General features: G+C 37.7%; 2 protein-coding genes across 2 annotated transcripts in view; both read right to left on the bottom strand.

The window, feature by feature from the left end:
• Positions 1-1,111: 1,111 nt before the first annotated feature.
• Positions 1,112-21,846, bottom strand: part of spg (dedicator of cytokinesis spg) — a 55,011-nt gene continuing 34,276 nt past the window's right edge. The window contains exons 5-18 of the mRNA XM_018541408.1: positions 10,138-10,222; positions 9,100-9,558; positions 8,538-8,837; positions 8,103-8,307; positions 7,783-7,965; positions 5,842-7,567; positions 5,529-5,546; positions 5,280-5,442; positions 4,453-4,890; positions 4,137-4,278; positions 3,348-4,023; positions 2,523-2,884; positions 2,053-2,411; positions 1,112-1,825 (exon numbers count right to left, since the gene is read on the bottom strand). Coding sequence (XP_018396910.1) covers positions 1,658-1,825; positions 2,053-2,411; positions 2,523-2,884; positions 3,348-4,023; positions 4,137-4,278; positions 4,453-4,890; positions 5,280-5,442; positions 5,529-5,546; positions 5,842-7,567; positions 7,783-7,965; positions 8,103-8,307; positions 8,538-8,837; positions 9,100-9,558; positions 10,138-10,222 — 5,284 coding nt within the window. The 3' untranslated portion in view covers positions 1,112-1,657. The remainder of the gene's footprint in view (positions 1,826-2,052; positions 2,412-2,522; positions 2,885-3,347; positions 4,024-4,136; positions 4,279-4,452; positions 4,891-5,279; positions 5,443-5,528; positions 5,547-5,841; positions 7,568-7,782; positions 7,966-8,102; positions 8,308-8,537; positions 8,838-9,099; positions 9,559-10,137; positions 10,223-21,846) is intronic.
• On the bottom strand, positions 20,207-21,675 carry LOC108775126 (uncharacterized). Its single transcript, XM_018541410.1, has 2 exons — positions 21,361-21,675; positions 20,207-20,385 (listed from the first exon to the last, which is right to left on the bottom strand). The coding sequence occupies exons 1-2, from the start codon at positions 21,653-21,655 to the stop codon at positions 20,300-20,302; spliced, it is 381 nt and encodes a 126-aa protein (XP_018396912.1). The 5' UTR covers positions 21,656-21,675; the 3' UTR covers positions 20,207-20,299.

The raw sequence follows: 21,846 nt of genomic DNA, 5'->3' as shown, positions 1-21,846 counted from the left end.
TATATATACGAAATATGAATTTTATATATATATACATATATAAATAATATATATTATAATTACAAATCGGCAGTTATCACTTATCATTAGAAAATATCTCGATGTTATTTTTATCCAATGGAATATAAAGTTGGACGATTTAGCATGCAAATAAAAAAAAATAAAGTTCATAATTTAAAATCGTATTTTAAATACAATTTTTTTTTGTATTTAAAATAAATATACATACAATAATTAGTGGAATAAGAGATCGAACTTTACACTGAATCGTTCAATCATACTCTGATCGACCCAACATAAATATTTACGCTTGTTATAATTTTTATTCAGGAGCGATTCAGCTCCGGTTTGTGAATCTCTGATTTTCAATGAATAATCATTGCCGTTAATTGACAATGATATTTAGAAAGATACAGAGAACAAAAATGATCTCCAATCACATTATCGCGTACTCATTATAAACTCATTCCATCCTATCTTAAATTTTTTCTCTCCATGAGCTCAGTATTGTGCAATGTATACATTCCACTGCCTATTCATTCCTATGTACAGAATGAGTCTTAATTATTCAATAATATTTTAGAAGATGAAGCTAAAAACTAAATAAAAAAAATATGAAACGTTTAGATCATTTAGACTTATTTTCGTATGCGGCATCTGTTTCTTGAGTTCATTCTCTAAAATATTGACATATAATTAAGAGTCATCCTATATAAGTATATGTATAATTTAGGTTTTATTTACTTTTTTTTTAATAGAAGTTTACAATCTTTTTCTTTATTTTATATGCCATGAAAAAGAAGAAAAAATAGCGTAAGTTAAAGCGTACAATCATGTGGCGCATTTTTTCATACTTTTGTATATACACTCATACGACACGAAGAAAAGAAAAAGAACTGTGACAAAATACATAATTTATATACCCCTCAATATATCGAGGTAAAGTTCATTTTTTTCCAACTTTTCTTTTAACCACATCTCCACAACTGTAAGTTGACAATATCACTCCACACAATCTGCAGTAATTGATTCATTTAAAAATTATCTTTATTTTCTCGTTGAAAATATAAATAAATTACAAAATATATATAGTGTTAATATAGTATGTGTGGATTGATATACTCGGAAGAATGTTTTATGTAAAATCGATATATATATATGTATATAAATATCGCGATTCGATCACCGATCACGTTCAGACACATTCAATCGAGAAGTTTCTTGTTGGACGTTTTCGGTGTTCAAGGGCGATTATTACGCATTTTCCGTTCTATTTTTCTACGAAGGTACGTATATACGCGGGTTGGATACAATCCGTTTCGTATTATGTTTGGGAGTTCGATGTGATTTCGGGTTGTTTACGGTTTGATTCGGCTTATGTAATATAGCTTGTTATCAGTTACCCAGAGAGTGTTGTACAAAAGTCAAAAATCTTGATGATGACAAATGTAAGATCGTCTCTCCGCGTTCCACACCCGATAGACACGACGACGACAACAACGATGACAATGATGATATTCTCATGCTTATCTTAAGTTACTATCTAAGAGAATCCGATCAACGAGAGATAAATCGAGTACAGGATTCGCGCCTCTGACCATAATGGCACATACACATCACTAAATACTAACCGCTAGAGACTAGGGGGATATCGTCACTACACGGTGCTCTCCGTATCGGACGCCACGGAGAGCGTCTGCATCTTCGGAACGGAATAATTCTCCGAGTGCCCATGGCTCTGCGTTCTGTTGGATACTCTCTCCAAGGTGGAAGGAGCTGACGGAATGTCTTGATGAGCCTTGGGAGGAATCGGTGGAGGACTCACCTATAAAAGAAAATTAATCGAATCATTGCTATCAATTTATTTCATAAACATAAATATTTGTTGATGTTATTTAAATATTTATTCTAAAATGAAAACATATAAATAAAAGAAAATTAATTGGAAATATTTCAATTGTAGCAATCTGTTCATCCAAGAAGATATTTCATACCTATACTAAAACTGTATATTTTAGTAAATATAAAGTATTTTCAATTATATTTTCTTACTTCTTGATTAGGGAGAGAATGCGAGCCCTGGAATGTACCGCTGGCGAAGCTGCCAGTGGAGACATTGAGTGCGCTTATCACAGACGGTGGTGAAATGTTCATGATGTCGTTGCATCGGGAGCGCGGCTCGAAGTCTTCATAGCCTAAGTTATTTAGATTCGTTAAGTGTGATTGAAAATCTAGCAGACTGGCCGTAGAAATACCGCTGTCACGCAGATCATTCGGTTCGTTTCTCGGTTCTGTGATTTCGGAGTCGTCATCCGTGCTCCACTCTGTATTTGTGCGTTTGTGCGTTAAACCGCGTTTCGGCGGTGCCGGCGGTACTACTGTATTCGTGTTCGAATCTCTTTTGTCTAGCACTAAAACAGGAAGTACAAAGTGTGATATATTATATTTTCATGAAAAGTTTATTTCCGAGGTTATATTAAATTTTATTACAAATAATAACAGAGACAGAAGAATTAACTTACTGCAACCCCTGGGTGGTAGCGGAGGGGCGGGTTCAGGTCCAGGTTCGCTCCACGAGCTTCTGAGACCACTTTGATCCACGCCATCGGTAGGAGTAGGCAAGGAATGCCTCAATGGCAGTTTTGGACTCAGTGGCTTACTGAGAGATCTCTGATGTGTGGGTCTAGGCGGAGTTGAACCATAGCCAACGGAACGTGGCCGCACTTCTCGTTGTGGAATAGGTGGTGGTATACCGTCAACTTTTGTGTAAAAGCCTTCATCCTCAGGAAGACCATCGCTGTCAGCATGCGACAACCTAGAGCCGGCGGTTTCTAAAGTGGCTGGACGCTGCTTGTCGTTGACCGGCAAAGGTGGTAAGGGCGAACTAGAAAAGTAAAGATATAATTAAAATAATTTACTAATTTTTTATACTATAAACGATTTATTAAGCTCGTATATATGAAAACACAATAAATAAGAGTTTAAAACCTGTAAAATTTATTTACCGATTTTCGATATATTAACATCTCTCTAGGATGCCTGATTGAGCATCAAATTATTAAATTGCTTATCAATTTAATTTATGATATTACTACAGTAGTTCAGTTGCGTTTCTAAGTTCAAAAAACTAATTTGGCGCGCAATTCAAATGACTATACATGTAGTACATAAATTCGCACGACAATTATTTAAACACTTAAAATCCAGCTACGACCGTTACAGTATTTTAAACTCTTATTTGTTATGAAATAATCAATCCAATAATAAAACTAACACGAAAGCTTTACAGTTTGAAACTATAGGGCACAATGAAACAAACTGTACAAGAGTATATAGAATATAATTACTTTACGATGCTGTCTTGATGAATGGTTCTCTGTCTGGCCAGCGGACCGAGGCCTTGCTTGAGTTGTGTGAATCTCTCGATTAGCCTCTTATGCAACGGTTGAACCCCAGTGGGTGCAATCTGACCGTGCAATACCAAACCGGATTCTAAAACGCTCATCTGATCCAGTATCAATCCTTTCAATCGATTAACATGTGGCACCATTTCAGGATTCTGTCGAGCAAATTCGGACGTGAGAAAGGCCTCCTGATATTTGGTGATACCGCCCATTACGTTAGCGTCAATGATTCCCTGCAGCCGCATGCTGAATGGATTGATATTTCTATGTGGCTCCGCAGTGTACTGTGCAACCAATCGTCTCAATTCTCTTTCCACGCTCTGCATAGTTTCACAAGCATATTGTACTGGTGCCAACAATTCCGACCGTTTCTCGATCACTTCAAACCATCTGAGGATCCCTGGCAATTTAGCTTCTGTCATCAACATCGTCCTCTCGATCCACAACGATTTGAATTCATTCTCGCGATCCACTGGGCCACGATGCAGCGGCCGATCGAATGTAAACTTGCGAACATCATTCACCAAATAGAATGCAACTACGCGTTCCGGAACTTCGACGCCACTGCAAGCCAAGCTACCCTCTTCGGGAATTGGTTTCACATTACAAATTTGGATATCTGCAAAAATAATTGTTAAATAAAATATATTCATTCATAATAAATTATCGATTCCCAAATTACTTTTTATTCTCTTATAATTTAAAAGAATTAATAAATCTAATCTCACTTACATTGACCCTCAGAACTAAGGATACTCTCATCAGGCGGGGAATTCTTCATTAAAATTTGTGCGCAAGGAAACTCGGTTTGTAGTCGTTGTGTGAACGCCCCTATTCGTTCATATTCCAAACCACGATAAATAAATAACTTGTTCTACAATAAAAAAAATACAAATAACATTTTCGAGGCGTCTATTTCACAAAGTAATGTTAAGATCCGAATCAAACTTTGATAAAATATTTTTGATAGAATATAATTATAAAACTTAAATTATTTTATACACTAAAAATATCTTGAAAATTACTTTGGATTATAAATCAAACTCACTCTAACAAACAGTGGAAAACTGAGACCATAAAATCCAACGCGGAAGTATTCCGGTTCCGGACGTAGTTGTGTCAGAATGTTATCTAGGAATTTAGCCTGTAGTTTCAACACGTGACTAAGTTTGGCGTAGTCATACAATCTAGTCTCGTATAAGATCGCCAGTTCCTTGCACAAGGGTATACCCTTTTCCCAGCACTTGCCACGGTCAAGATAATGAATGATTTTATGATAGAGTAACTCTTTGCGTTGCCATTCTGGTTGCTGCGGATGAGCGTGATCGGATGGCAAAACAGTTGAGCCCCAACCCAGTTGATCGGCATATAATTTCATCGTAAAGCCCGCTTCCGTATAATTTTCAGCGGCCAAATGTAGATCATGCAGCTTGTAAATGTAGCGCAGGTACATCTCCTTCCGGTTGAATTCATTCTTGTAGAAGTTCTGCAAGAACATCAGAAGTATCCCCATATTACACTCCGAGATTTTCACTTCTAGCGATTGATTTAACAAGGAACGAGAGGTAAGCACAATGATAAAATTTCCATCGGAGCGCGAACACGAGTGCTAAATGTTCAAGCATAGAGTGACCATACATCACAAGCACATCAAATATATAGTTTATCCATTATGTATATACAGTCCTCGTGTGTCGCACAGTTTAGTTAATTAACGCGCTAAGTCATAAATAATTTGTACATATAGCTGCACCTTCACACTATAGATTCCTTGGTTTAGCCACAGTATATTATTTTTACTAATAAGTAATAACTAATCAAATCTTATTGGATTTACTGTATCGATAATCGTTAGATCTTTCTTTAACACCTTACCAATAAATTTACGGTGCACGACATGCGCTTGTCACGATTCTCGTCACCCTGAATAACGCTTCTATAATCAAGAAGCCTTTCCAATAAACGTGTAACAGACGTTATAAAAGCCGTGCCACTATCTTTCCACGTGGGATCCTCGGATTGCACTCTGTCCAGTAATCTGTAATCACAAACGTAGGAAGTTAAACAAATATTAAAACTAAACAAAAAAAAAAAATCACATTCAATTTAAAGTATTGCACTTACACAGCGCTAAGATGTTCCCTGAAGCCGCATGAAATTGTAAATACGATAAGTGTCACGTAATATTTTTATGAAATTAACACAAATAATAAAATGCTACATAGTTGCAATAATGACATCTGTTTGTACAATATAAAAGTACGATAGCAATAGTCAAAAATTGCACAGTATTAGAAATATATTACTTAAAATGTTTTAGAAAGTAATACAGCGAAGAGTAATTTTCGATAGAAAATTAATATCTCTTCTTGAAACTTCTATGTTTTTGGATGCTTTAAAAATATTTTGAGGCTTAAAATATGAAATATAAACTTACATAGTGTTAAATAACTGCCTATATTCATCATCGCCTTTGTTTTCGCTGATAAGGATGTCCAACTTGTCGATCAACTCAGACTCCACAGACTTGAAGCTTCCGCGAGCTCGCTGTTCGCACTCCATCATATCGAAAAAGATATGTAAGGTTGCCTTGCGAAGTTCGCTTTCCGGCACCAAAGTAACTTCAAGGAAAGGTCCTACCATGCCTGGTATAAATTCGAGTTTACGTTCACCCAAGTGCGACCACATAGACAATATCTGAAAACCCATGAGTACTCTCATGTCGCCGTACTTCTCTACAATCTTTTCCCGCTTGACTTCGGAGAATTGTTCGAGCTGAAGCGATGGCTGAGTGAGGTAAGCCACCGCGAGATTGAAGTATGTGGACCATAACTGCGAATCAAAGCTGCCATGAAGGAAGCGGAAAGCGAGCGGTTGCGCGAGTTCCTGCAGTGACCTTAGAATAACGTTGTTGGCTTGCATCCTGATGACCAGCCAATCTGGTGGAAATACCTCCTGGCGTACAAGATCCCGCAGGACCAGAAATACCCGTAGTAAAAAGTCCTTGAGTGGTTTTCGATCGCCGGCGTGTGTCAACTCTTCCCATAGTCGCGCGTAATGATACTCATCGAGCAGTTGAAGCAATCCAATAAGACAGCCGACGAGACAGCCGAGGACGGGTCCGTTGGCATTTATCACGATCAGTATTGTCTGTATGAGCACATCGAGCACCGACAGACAAAGCGTTTCAACGTCATGGTGTATGCAATTGTTGACCTTATTCGTGTCCCTGCCACGCTTATGCAAAAAGCTGAGTATCTCACCCAAGATATCAGTACAGGATCGTAATTCTTCCCTACGTGCCAGGTGAATGCGTAAGTGCCGACATATAGTGACAAGCAACATGTTCCGACTCTCGTCGTCCTTGCGAAACAAGCTGGATGAAGTAAGATTTTTAATAGCAACTAACTTGGCCTGCGTGAGCTGCAAAGGTGGCTCCCGCGGTACCGAGTCTAGCATTGAACAAGTAAGTTTGGCTACCTCAAGGACTGGCAGCACCGCCACTAGCTGCTCGAACACCGCCGCAATCGACAACAGTAATGCGATTTGCGACAACAGCACCATTTCATAAGGAATACCTAACATCTTGTTGAGAGCTGCGAATACGCAGTATAGATCGCGTTTGAAACTATCTTCGTATTGACCGGCGGTCGCGACAGCAAACAGCAGCCGGCTTTGAATAATAAATTTAAAAATATATTCGAGAGAACGGAAGCACTTCATAATCGGTTCCTGCTTTTCTGCAGCCGTTACCCAATCGGCACAATGTTGCACGCTGCTGAGAAGACCTTTGTACACCAAAGCCGCGGCGAAATGGTCTGATATATAAGCATCCATCACAGGCTTGAAATGTTCAAATTTGGAATCCTCCAGCAAGCTAAAGATAGACACGAGTACTTGAAACACTAGGCCGGAGTGGGCTGTAGAATTACCGTCCTCGGTGTGAAACATGGCGAAGAGCGCATCAAGAATATCCTGAAGGAACTTAACTAGTTCTTCGCCGTCCAGTCGAAGAACGCGGCCAAGAGCCTCGGATATTCGCTCAGGGTGAGCTTTCCATTGCAATAAACTAAGTAAATCAACGTTTTGCGTTAACTTGGTACTGCAGAGCAAGGTATGCACGAATACAGTCTCCTTGGGCGATCTAGTAAAAGCTGGTGGACCTGGAAGATAACAAAAAAATAATTATAAACTTAAATATTTAAATAAAATGTCTAATTTTAATAATACTTTACGTTAACATAAACAATATAATAAATATAATAAATTATATTTATTCTTAGAATGATTGGTATTAATTCTTTATTTTTTATTCACGTAAATTTAATTAAATATTATCTCCAAAGAAAATTTTATTTCATAAGGAAATTTAATTTACCTGAAGCACACGGCTCTCTCGTGCTACTTGGCAACGACAGGTAACTCAAGGAATCCAATTTCGTACGCTCCTCGCATTTGTAAATATATAACTCGTGCGGGCCATCCTGAAGAGTAGCACCCCCGGGCTCCATCAGTCGTACGAACGCGAAGGCAAAAAATTTTTTGTCATTCTTCTCACGTGCTGCAATATACAGAAGATTCCTTGTTGAAAAAAGTAAATGAAGATCGTAGGGAATAGGTTGAAAAATGGAAGATAAACAAAGAACATTTAAGTTAAAGTGGAAGATTAGAGTCAGATCAATATCTATTGGGACTCACTGGAGCAATGTCGAAACTCGAAACGCACGTGGCTTCCATAAAATTTGTCGATGGGTATCGCCAGTCTCACAGTTTCTGCCCACGATGGGCTGTTATGATGATATATGACTAAACTCTGATACTCAGAGCTACCGTCCATTCCCGCGGCTCCAAACAGGCACTCTTCCAAGGGTTGGCCATCCACGTCTAGGACTAAGATTGTCACCTAATTTTATTCCAACAAACATGTTAAAATATTGTCGTGAAAACTTTATTTTTTATATAAGATGTATATTTTATATTTTAACTTATTCAACTTATATAATAGTAGGGTACATTTTTTTTATTATATCAGAAATTAGTTCCATATTCCGTGAAAATACTTTCACACACAATTTGTTATACAAGAGGTAAATATTAGATGAGAAAAATAATTCTTCAAAAATGTTATCTCACCTCAATATTCTTGCCGGTAGACTTTCCGCCACGTTCGAATTCACCTCGCTCCAGCTTCAAATACAGGTCGTTACGCACATCGCCCGGCATAATGACATCCGAGAAGCCGAGCTTCTTCGTGAGGCAAATATTTTTGAATAACAACGGATTCTCCTCCCGCACCTGAGAGAGCTCGCCATGCAGAATACGGAGAGATACAACTATTCCATAATTGGGCTGTCCGGGTAAAGGAGAGCACTTGTTGTTACGTATGATTTGTTCGTGCAACTGATGGAATTCCTTCTCTTCTCCTTGGTACACCTACAGGTACGTAAAAATCCTTCTAATGAAATCTGTCTCATTCATATTCTTCTTGAACATTAAAAAAAATGAAAAGAACTAAAAAATAATTCAAGTATGGTCCAATTATTATAATTTTTTCGATAAAGTATGCTAATGGAATTCGGGATTTAAAAATTTAAATCAGAACTAAAGTAAAAAAATTTACACGATACATAAATTAATGCGTTTAATTGATTTATATAATGTACTTCATTAATTAATATATTCTTTATTGTTTTACTTTGAAAGTCATCTCGAGTTCCTCTGCATGATCTTGAGAGGCTTCCGCCAGAGAAAGAACCGCCACCCCATGAGGCCGCCTGTAAGTCGCAGTTCCAGTCTTATTTTTGCCAGAATCGGAGTAAAGCATCCGGCCACAACGCATCACATGAGCTACCATATAAAGATCGCGGCTCAAGTCGGAATTGCCCAGATCCGTAAAGATGGTGCAATTGCTGTGCATCTTCTCCACATAATTGGAGAAACCCTCCTTGCTGATGCGCACCAGGAAGCGCTCGCTCAGGTACTGCTGCCGTTTGGCATCGAACAGAGAGAAGTAAATCTCGGTATCCTCGCCTACCGAATGGCCAAAGTCTCTCATGCAAAAGTACAGATGATGTGTAAGGACTTTTCTGTGCTCCTTGCGACGCAGGGTGCCGCGGGCGGATGCACCCTGAGAATTTTCGGCACTCTGCACATGCTGCAACCCCCCGCGAGAAAAAAATCAGGATTAAGACCATGCAAATGACATTATTCATTTATTTACAACAAATTGATTCAGCTCTTCGATTTAGGTCTACATTCTATAACTACAATGTCGACGTCGTTACACACAGTTATCGATGTGATAAGAATTAAACAACATTAACTAAAAATGTTCCAAATTGTATTTTTAATTAACTTTTCATTCATTTTAGTTCACCTTAATAAAAATTTAATAAACATTATATTGAAAAATTGTTGAATCACGTTATGCCTCGTGATAGGAAAGATCGCTTAATATTTAAAAAAAATTTAGTTCGTCAATAAATCGTGGATCATGATTATATTTGTATTTACGCGAACCCGATTTGCTGAACAGGAGTAACTGTATCGCTCCGCACGTAGCGAAATTGAACGATACCGCCTTCATGGTCAGCATTTTAATGAAGCTCATATCTCATCGTTATTGCGCATTGCATTTGACCCTTCCTTTTTTCCATTCTAGTCACTCGTTATACAATATTCGCAAGCTATACGATCAATTCGATAAGAATGTAATATTTTTATTTGTAATTACCACATGATATAATTCCACGACAGACATGGTATCCGGCTCTACCATGTGAGCACCTTGACGTGGCACCAGGTCCAAACCGAGCTTTCTGAAATATGATAAAGAAAAGGAATCGTGGTAAAAAGTAGAACTGAATTTCGTTTCTAGCAAAAATCCAATAAAAGATATTTTGCTATTAATTACAATTACTTATATGATTATTTTGTAACATGTTGTGTGGTATACAAATCTTGATTTTAATATAAAACTCTGCTGAATTAATAATCGTTCTTAAAGAACAATTCTTACAAGAGTTTTATTCATGCTTTATGTTGTGTATAAAATACACTTCTCAACAAAATTAAAGGATCACTTGTTCCACCCTGCAGAAAAAGGCAAACTTTGAGATAGAATAAATTCGTCAAAAATCATCGTATCGAGATGTTTAAAAAAGCATTTTAAAGCTTGAAATCTCTACTTTTCAGACCTGTACTTCAAAAAACGGTCTTACTGACATTTCGTGAAGTTGCACAATCATAAATAAAAGTGTGTCAAACCTAAAAATTTTTTACAACCAAGTTCCACGGAGCCAAGAAAAAATTGTGCACAGATGCGGTTTACAGCTTTCGAAAGAGTGAATCTTTACCTTCAATTTGTTTTTTTGTTGAGCTCTGTACGATTTTTTTTCACCGAGTTATTCAACGTTTAAGTAAAAATGGCTTTTTTACATCAAGATTTTAAACTTTAAAATGTTTTTTAAACATCTCGATACGATGATTTTTGACGAAGTTATTCTATCTCAAAGTTTGTCTATTTTTGCAGGGTGGAACAAGTGATCCTTTAATTTTGTTGAGAAGTGTATAATTAAAATTCATTGATGCTCTACGCATAAATATAACGACGCGATTCTTACTTTCAAGTACGTAAAAATATGTCATGGTAGAGGAATATTTTTAATTTATGCCATTAACCGATAGTCTATGCTATCTAAAAAAAGAATTATTCAACCATGCAACAAAGAGTCTTACGTAACATCTATCGATAAAAATTTCCCATTAGTTATTTCCATATCAAAGGAAGACACACTTCGGTGAGCGAGGGAATACCTCAGGGTCGGATTTACATATTCATTAAACAACTAAGTAAGTATATCTCAGAAACTGATGAAAATAAAATATTAACGATGATCCGCAATAACAGTCTTCCAACATTTTTCTGTTTAATAACGTATAGGAAAGGTCTCTCTTGTACAGTTCAAATGCAATGAAATCCACCCTCTGCATTTTTAATCGTCCCCTCAAGACGGGGGGGCGTTGACGAATGAAATTCGTCTGGTGGTACGATGACGGAGAAATAGGTGCAGCGGAGGGTGAGAGAGAGAGAGAGAGAGAGAAGTGGCTACTTAACTTCTCGTGACCCCGACGCAGGGGCCGGACCGGGCCGGGCTGGGCCCGCATGCCATAGGGCCGACGTGTTCTCGAGCGTGTTGAGGAGGCTCTACTCTCGGCGCGGAGGCACCGTCGCCCCGCAGGAATGCAGATACATGCCGGATACTCGAGTCGTTTTTTGTATATGCGTACATGTATGCAGGGATAGGAATCTGTAGGAAGCAGGGTTTATGTTTATCGGGAAAGAAACGCGGGTCTTGTGTGCACCTAATTCTTAAGAAGTTAATAATCCTCGAAGAGGATTTCTTACTAACTTAATAATTATAACATTGTAAAACGGCACGGTCTGTTTAAGATTCTATAACGTGAGATAAGATAAAAAGATAAGGATTATAAAATAAAAAGAATAACGAGAGAATTGAGAGTAATGCGAATTTAAACTCATAATTAAAAATTAATGAAGATATACATGCAAATAAATTATTCAATTTGATATGCAAATAATTTAAAAACATTACTCTTGTCATTATATTGCAGCTAAAATCATCAATATAATTAATATTTCGAAAATTTCAATGAAGCGGAGCTTTATTTTAGTAAGCTCGTTCAATTATCATTAACATTATTATCACGATAATTAATTTCACGATTAATTAGCGGCTTCATAATTTCAACGAAATATGGTTTTACTTTATTCTCTTATAAAGACAACTTATCTCATCGACACATTTAATTGCGACTGGATGCTGCGTATTGTTATCTATATGACCGTATCGTTAACGTTCAGCGTAATAAATTTTATGATTAATTACACACGTCTGTAACGATACAACAAAAGTCACGTTTAAAACTTCGTATAATACTTTCAAACGTTCTAAATTTTGTTTATGTTCTGAACACTGAAGTTCCGTCGTAAACTTTTGTTATCATCAAGTTTCATTTATTGTTCAATATTTATCACGGCAAACAAAATTTGCCGGAATAACGAAATTTCATATTAAAATATAAATCACATATTTAAATAGTTATATTGCGTTATTTCATTTGTGCAAAATATTTCTGTCATATTTTCATGTACAGAGGCGAACTCTATCTCTGCGAGCAGGAGAACACGATTCAGAGAGATATAATTGAGCGCTAACTTAGGTTTAGTACATTCAAATGATCTTTGCAATCGGGCTTTAATCGTGCAGCGAGAGAAGCATGATAATTATTCGCCGGCTGTTTTCATAGCTTCGCCGATTCGATTATTATTAATCGCTAAAATCGAGCGGTACGGAAGGCTACAAGTAGTATACGCCGGCGGTAAAACAGTCCTTTCATAAATCTAACCTGACAGACCAATGATATCCGTTTCTACCAATATAGATTAACTTTAATCTCAGTTTAACTCACATTTTATCCTCTCCTAGTTCGAAGAATTATAAAATGATGAAGAATAAACTAAACTCTAAGATAAAGTTAATCGTTAATCTACATTGATATAGAAATAGCCTGGAGCTTCTCTTGAAGAATGTTTAACTCAACCGCAGTAACGTAACTATTATATTAATCCAAGAGATAGAAATAACGAGGAAATTATTCCGCCAATCTACGCTGCTTACGAGCTCGTACGAGCTTCTGCTCGTGTTCTGTTCACAACCTACGCTGCTTAATTTTTGTATTCGCTCGTCAATCACGTAATAAGAGTTTCATTCGTATTTAATTTGATATTATCATTTTTCTCATAATATATATTAATTAAAAAATTTTCATATATTATTTAAAACATATTTTGTCAATGTATTCCGCGTCAAAATTTTATAAATTTAATATGATTACTACAATTTGAATGACATTCGCACAATGCAAAATAGTAAATACAGAGTACAATAAAAAGAATGGAAGATCGATAGAGAAAACGAAAGAAAATACATCAGAAAGTAAGATTAATGCCCAATTTCTTCACTTCTAGATAAGTTACGGATAACTTTATTCAAAAAAAAAATATTCCATTGTATTCTGGGAGATATCTTCTAGATAAAGGTTATCTAGAGGTGAAGAAATTGAGCATTAGTACTTCAAAAATCACAGAGAAGAGAATAGCTGTGATTTTTAAATTTAAATAGAAAATAACTGCGAGTATGATATAAAATGTTTTTATTATCTATAATAACTCAGCCCGCGATATTTAACAAAATTCTATCCCACTAAACGTTCATAAATGTCTGGGCCTAGACAATAACCGTAAAAAAAGCAATTAACAATGAGATTCGTTTTCATAGAGAGAGAAAGAGAGCTGCCTTTCACGAACTCGATGTTAGAGCAAGATTAAATTAAGTGGTAGGTTCGAGAGAGTTGAGAAGAGAGTGTGGCCCTGTGGTACGCTCGCTCGTTTTATCTTTTCCTTTTTTGCGGCCCAAGCTCTCTCGGACCTGAGAATTTCCCACCCTTCAGACGGCTACGTCACTGATCGCAATGATTCGGTCAGCGGATTCCGCACCCTCACCACTACCGAGTCGGTTTGTTAGGAACGTACCAGATTTCTGCCATCGCGTATGCAAATCGACTAATAATCTAAAGTATATTCAGAATCAGATTCTAATAAATCATACATATATTTTTGTCCAATTATAGATTCAATAGTCAAAATTCAAAAATTGTCTCTATAAATATATTTTTAATTATCCAACAAATGTTGTAACCGAAGACATCATGTATTGAAATCTGCAAAGCACAATAAAAATGGATTGCATTAAGAACAATTATTATTATGAGCGATATTACTATTCCATCGCGCGCGGTTATAATAGTAACATATTTTTAATTAAAAACAGCTCTTCTCTTTTCATTTATGAACAATTTATTGTTCATCAACAATACGCGCGACAATGAAAATATTCCATTAGTGGGATATTTTTAAGTACAATCTCTAGTTTTCGAAAGTCGACGCATGAACAGAACGTAAATCGCTCATTACACAAGAGGAGGGCATCGAACACGGTTCGCACGATCCTGCAGGCCCCGAAAGCTCTCCCTCCAGGTTCCTCATGATGGAATGCAGGTGAGCAGGCAGACTTCGATGCGTGGAGACAGGTTCAGGCAATGTCCGCCGCCGCCACCGCCGCCACCACCATCGTTGGGACCTATGCCCCATTCCAAAGATATCGGATATATTCCAGCAGACATCGTGGGCCTTTTCTACGGTGACCGGCCCCACGAGGACGAGTCTCCCTCTCCTCTCATCCCGAGATGACGAATTCGTTCGGCCAATGCCCGTGTCGAGACTCGCTTGACACGTGCAGCCTCGAAGACGACGAGAAGAGTGAAGTCGCTTCCTCGTCGATGGAGCTTCGGAAGTTCGACGACTTCCTCGCCCACGTCGAATGAAAGGACTGTTCAGCTTTTCTCTCTCTCTCTCTCTCTCTCTCTCTCTCTCTCTCTCTCTCTCTCTCTCTCTCTCGAATGAACAAGCGAGGGGGCATCGAACTACCGCCTCTCAGAATATCGATGTTAGCTGAGCGCCCCGCTTCTCGTCAATGAGGAAGTGTGATTAGATCTTACCGATTAAATTGCACTCATGTGATGTCATCCTTCAAAGAACGGTAATGCAGGATAAGGAAAAATATAAAAATAAAAATGAGAGTGCAAAATGTGTGATCTATTATTCACAAACTCTGCTTAAAAGCTTGAGAAAAAAAACGTTTGTATTATTAATAAGAAACTTTCGTAAATATGTTCAACTTCTTGATACTTCAATCAATGACAATACTAAACAAGTTTACATCAGAAGATAATGTTTCATCTGAGAAGCCATTTAGTTTCCCAATTTAACGTCTCACGGAGGATTTCCCTTTCATCCCTTTCATTTGGAGAAGAAATCCACCATAGCTTCGGCTTTTCCTCTTCATTAGGCAGGAGATGTCAGTCCAGAAGCTCATCCTTTCTCGCGTCGCTCAGGGAGGTTTCAGTTACCGTTCGGTAGCTCTAAACGCTATAATTACGTTGGTGCTTCTGGGAAGTCAGTCCCGCGGACTTCCCGTTTCAACTCTCGGACGCGTAACCCTCGCTCTCTTTCTCTCTCTCTCTCTCTCTTCCCCCCCCCCCTCTCTCCTCTCCTCTCCTTATGGTTCTTATTGTTAGAGTAAAGTCGATGTAATCCCTTTGACGTGACTCAACATCGAAATATCAACGGATGTGTCGTACGATAGTCGCGATATTAGCATCGCCTTCAGCATGGAATGTACAACTATGCATTAGCATAGAGGACATCGTGTGCCTCGAGCTGATTCTCCTTCGACGAAGTCGTGATCGTTGCCAAGTCCGCAGATCGCGGATAACCGCTCGCGAAACAAGCGATCTGAGTCACACTTACAATTAGTCGCTTTGAAACAATTTAATGCTCACATTAAACGACTCCTTTTCACAAAAAATAGGGATGAATAACTTGGAAAATTATTCGAAACAAAATCCGAAGTAATTCAACATCTAAATTATAGGTTACTAGAAATTACTGTACAAATTTGCGCAAACTGCAATTAAATTTATCGCCGAACTAAAGCATCGTAATTATAGAAATTACAGAAATAACATTATACATATAGGACAAGAGGATTTCAGATTTTCGCGAGTTTACCATCGCGTCCACGATTACGTCACATGCCCTTTCGAAGCCGGACAGGTGGTTCACACGCGATCTCGAAGCCGTGCCCTGCTTTGGCGTTCCAACCGAAGTTATTCGCGTGACCGTGTAAAACGGCCTTAATGGGAGTGTTTCCTGATCCCGGAACGAGTAACGAGACTCGTATACGTACAGTAAAGGGTTCGTGGGAAGACGAACGTCGAGGCTGGCTTTGCTCGAGGGTATGTACCCGCGCATAGCGCACTCGCAAACACACTTGCGCGTTCATCCACCCACACACACAGCCAACAACACAGTATCGTGCCGCATTTGGAGAGCTGTAGCTCCATTGTATGGACTACACCTATGTATGCACCGGCACACGGCAAAAGGCATAGCGTGGCAATAGATGTCAGGGCCAAATCTCCGATTTCCCCCACAGGTCTCAATTAGATAAAATGACGAGCGATTAAGCGCGATTAAGTCTCGCGTTGACGTTTTCTCGTCAATAACGGCCCGCGATGCTCGTTTTCGTAACACAGCGGATTCTCTGAAATTGTATTTTTAAAAATACAACGTCGCATATCTTTTCGGTGATAAAGGAATATTTTCAATTGAAAGGTAAGTATCTTTTTATTTATATCTTTATTACTTGAATTTTAATTAAAAACATTTATGAGTAAATACTATAATTATTTCCACTTGTAATATGCGATAGTTCAAATATAGGTATAGACTAGAGAGATTGCTTCCGACCGACCCAAGGAAAAGGGTTGCGCTTTGCACCGTCCGTCCGGCGGAGTTCAAAGGGTTTAAAGCATTCATTAATAGTGCCCTGCCTAGCGGACGATGTTGAGACACTACGTGAATATTCCTGAAAAGCAGAAAACCGTGGATTCAACAGCACGATCTCACTTACAGTCTTCCCTTGATCCGTAACGCGGAGTTCTAGAAAGAACAGTAAAGGGCCTCCCCTTGTATAACGATTTCCGCTCCCAGGTGCACACTTATTAACGCCGCCGAGATCGCCGCCATTCATTAATTTCCTTCACCCGACTCGGTAGCCGTGCAGGAACTCTCCTTTCGCAGTCCTTCCCCCCCCCCCTCTCTCTCTCTCTTTCTCTTCAGGGCCTACAAGTCTCGTATCGTAGTAAGGCCCCGATGTGGCGCCGTACTACGCCGAGGTTACAGCAGCAAGAAAGGATAGATCTTAAGACGATTTCATACGACTAACTTCGAAGTAATCGACGCGAATAAGTAATTCAAGATTACTGCATTCTCGCAGGTATTCTTTCCTGTTATCTTACATAGTTAAGGTCATTTAATTTATGGTGTTAAAGAAGCTTATCGCATCATTAATCGTATAAACCAAGAAAACATGACAACGTCGTAAAATTAAGTAACACAAGTCTCATATTTTTGAAAATATACAATGTAAATAAATTAATACGATATATAATTTTTGTGATAACAATTTGGTATCCATTCATTCCAGCAATTTTATAATTATTAAAAGATTTTTTGAAATTTTTTTTTTTGCAAGACTTTTCTTATACATTTTCAAGAAATTTCATCGTGAAAATCAACAAAGTCAGAAAGATATAATTGGCAAAGTGATTGCACTATTTATAAAAGTGCTAAGATTTTCCTCAATTTTTACAAATTTCTTACATTTCCGAGAATTTTTCAAAATTTGAAAAATTGCGAAATTCAAAGACAAAGAAAATTGAATAACAAAGACAAACAAGACTCAAAGACAAAAAGATGGAGAGCCGTTCTGTTCAGCCGCCAGGCACGCGCTCATTAGAAATATTAATAATTGCCACGAGACGTAGGTAATGAATGTTGCCGTCGTCGCCGCGTAGTTTGATGTTCGACCCTGCTAATAGGAGAGTAACTTAACCGCGACGCGGATAACCGACAATTAGATGTAGATCGAATATACTGTACTCGTGAGATGCATTGATAACAATGTCCTTCGCTCTGGTTACCAATCGCAAATCTCCATTTAAAGCCATTTATCAAGCAAACCGTTCAGAATTAAACTTCAATTGTAATATTACCTAATCCTTATTAAATCTCTATATAATATATAGTCTGTTTATATTACAGAGCAAGCAGTATATAAATCAGATAGGAATAAATGTAATTCACGAACAATGTAAATTAAAAAATTAGGAAAGTGAACTATAATTAATTCCTAAATTGATACAAAATTATATAATATGCAATATATATCAACGATTAAACACTAAAAGCAGTCATAATACATGGCATGTTTCAAGTATGTTACTCAAATATTCGTACTGTAGTCAAGTTTAATTTTAACTCTTTCATCTGATTTAATTTAATAAACCTGATCTTAATAAAATATTAAAAAAAAAGTTTAATTCAATTCAAGAGTATTTTAATAAGTAATTTATATACAAAAAATTAATTTTTTTCAAAATTTTGACTATTTTTCCAACATATATGCATTATTATGTAGTACAGTTGCATGACCTCGTTTTCAATGACGTTAGTAGAACTGTAATAAATAATTTTAACGGATAACGTTTTCAAACTGGATACATTAAAATGTGCATAACAAATCTGGAAAAGTTTAAAAAAGAATATTTGACACTAAAGTTTCAAAATTGTTGCAAAGGTCACATGCATAATTAAACTTTCTTTTGAAGAAATTTTGATCAAGATCTAAGATCACAGTTACTTCTAGCTTTCAAGCAACACTTTATTCTCAATATATTGAAACTCTTCAAAAAACGCGCTAGTGAGTTTCTAATGGCAAATTATGTCAAAACTCATAAATATTTTATAAATCAGGATGAAAATGTTGGGAACTTCAGGAATTCCAAACAATACGAGTCGATGTCTATAGATAAATAGAAAAGAAGAAACTTTAGTCACGGATAAGAGGAGTAAGAAAATTAAGATAACATTTCAATTTCGATGGAAACAATTATTTATTGTCTACAGTATACGAAAAAAAAAATAAATAAATAATTGCAGTTAAAATAATTAAAAAATTTCCTTCCTTAAGGAATATAGACAATACACACAATAAATTAAATTATTAAACATATATCTTATTAAATTGAACAGATGTCTTGAGAAAATGTATGTTTCTTTCAAACGGCAACGACATTAGCAAAGTGAGTAACAGTAGCGCAATCTTAATTGCATCTAATGGTGATTAAATCGTTAATGGTAGCGCTGCGCGATAACAATGATAATAACAAACGTAGGAAGAAGGAGAGAAGAACCAGAGGAAAGACACAGGGGAAACGTACAAATGCAGCCTTTAAAGAGCTGGAAGCGACCCCCCTTGAGCGTGAAGAGAGAGAAGGGGGAGAAGGGAACAGGTTCCCGGCATGGTTACCGCGTATTCACCGAGCTGAAAACCTTGGGCCTCATCTGGAGCGACAAAGAAGGAAGGAGAGAGAGAGAGAGAGAGAGAGAGAGAGAGAGAGAGAGAGAGAGAGAGAGAACAGCTGAAAGCGAGAAAGGCAAAAGAAAAGAAAGAAAGACAGAGAAAGAAGGGAGGAGGGACAGAATATTTGCTCATCTCGCTCCAGTCGAGATTGGTCGAGATGCTGCGGTCGCAGACACACGATAAAGGTCGAGAAAGCAAAGGTAAGTTCACACGATGCGTGCTCGAGGAGGGTCCACCAGGAGGCCGCGCACGCGTGCGGCGGCCGGTGGGCCCCTTGGTCCTTGAACTCGTCGCGAAAACGGTGTCTTTTTATTGGCACGCCGCGCCGCGCCGCCCGTCCGAACTTCTATCAAGATCGCTGGAAGCTGGTTCCCCGAAATTTTAGGGAAAAAGAGGATTAACTTACATGCATTAAAAATACAGTATAACGCTCTCATAAGTATGTTGAAAAGAGAATCCGTAAAAACGATGAGGTATTTGATGTATTCATCATTATGACGTGATTAATAAATCTTTCACGTCATATACAATGAAGTATCATTAGTACATATATATCGTAAACAATAATTTATTATTAGTTTGTTTTCATTTATGCCGGTATCCACTTCTTTTTTTTTTTTTTTTTTTTTAACTGAGGAAAGCAGCGGAGAGATGAACATTTCAGAGAGAAGGAAGCGCAGCGAGACAGATTATTTCGGAACGGCAGGAAACGAGCTACCGAGCGAACGTAGCTGCATTTCCGCGATTCGCACTAACGTAACGGTCTCACTCGTCATAATTAAAGCATGCAAATTCTGGTGCCTCCAGAAACGTTTCAACGTTTTCATATTGTCGATGCAAAAGTTGCAAATCTGAAATACACGACGAAATAGACATTTATTCGTACAGCCTCCATTTGTAAAATTCATATTAGACTGCGTATAATGGAAGAGATATTAGGAACGGAAATAAATATCAAATACTTTTAAGAAATATAAAAATTGAAAATAAAGATTAAATGTAACATATATATAATGAATATAAATAAGATACAAGTATGCCTTATATTTGTATTCATACAATAGTAATGTCTTTATATTTTATTTCTATCCATTATATGCGTTACGTTTAATACCTATCCTTAATTTTTTAAATACTTCCAATACTTAATATTTATTTCTGCTCCTAATATTTTTTCTCCAATGTGCTCAGTTATTCAAAATTGTCGATAAAATTTTATCTCGGTAAATTCTTACATGGAATCTATACTGAAAAATATGCTTTGATTAGATTTGATTAAACCAACCAAAAGGTCTATTAAATCAACAAAAAGTTGGATAGGTATAGATAGGTATAAGTCTATAAGTTATAATCTGAAGTTCTGTTTGGCCTCACTAAAATATCCGAAGAGTAATAACTTAATGTAATCGTGGGGCAGTGTTTTGACAATCAATATAAAACCCAAAGGAAATTCGATAATTTAATACATATGCAATCGACAAATTATTGTGTAATATTAAAAGGGGTAAAATCGTTTACTTATTATACCAAATGACTTGAATTATTTGTATTAAATCAGATGAAGTCGTATGAAATTAAATGAAATCATATAATGTATAAGACAATGTTTCACACACGGCTAGTGATTACCTCCTCGAGAAAATACCATTCTTGTTGAGCCTTTATGTTAGTTTAATTAGAGCATTTTTCTCAGTGTAAGCGATGTGAGGTATATCTTTTATCAACAAAATTTCGCAAGTTGACGCGTTGATTCCGTAAAACGGCAAGAGTCTACCGACGCGGAAATTCGAAAGCGTGCGATCTCGGCAGGAAACTGCTGTACGCACCTGGCACTCCCTCTTCTTCATCCAACCAAGCTCCCGGTCTGGGAGCAAAATGGCGGAGTGGTGGGGCCCCGAGCGAGTAGTTCGCCATTCGCGTCAGTCGTTTTCCGGGCCCAGTCGGTGCGTCGTGTGCGCGAGTCTTACTCAGGATCGTGTTCGCATCACGGAACAGAAGAAAGGAAGAGAAAAAGAGAAAGAGAGAGAGAGGAACGCGTCGCTCGGAAGAGCGCTTTGTTCCGGTTTTCCGTCCTCCGGCTTCTGGTGCACATTTCTGTGTCTGTTTCTTTTTCGCGCTCATAGTTATCAAGAAAAAAAAAATCGCGCAGCGATTTTCGAGGATCGATCGATAGATCGATCACTCGAGGAAAAGAAAAGAACGCTCATCCCTCCCGAGGGGACAACAGACGAAGAACGATCTTTATAACCGAATCGGCGCATTGCTGCTGTGCGCAGCTTAGGGCCCTCGCAGGGCTACGTAGGGCCGAAAAT

Source organism: Cyphomyrmex costatus, unplaced genomic scaffold, assembly GCF_001594065.2.
Source record: "Cyphomyrmex costatus isolate MS0001 unplaced genomic scaffold, Ccosl1.0 scaffold283, whole genome shotgun sequence".
In the NCBI taxonomy this organism is placed as follows: domain Eukaryota; kingdom Metazoa; phylum Arthropoda; class Insecta; order Hymenoptera; family Formicidae; genus Cyphomyrmex; species Cyphomyrmex costatus.
This window is presented reverse-complemented; position numbering and strand designations above follow the sequence as displayed.

What these genes read in the sequence shown, in the direction of transcription:
- LOC108775126 (XM_018541410.1), bottom strand. Translation starts at nt 21,655, where the DNA reads ATGAGCGCGAAAAAGAAACAGACACAGAAATGTGCACCAGAAGCCGGA. An exon ending in TGAAGAAGAGGGAGTGCCAG is followed by an intron (nt 20,386 to 21,360) that starts GTGCGTACAGCA and finishes CGTGTATTTCAG; the next exon opens with ATTTGCAACTTTTGCATCGA.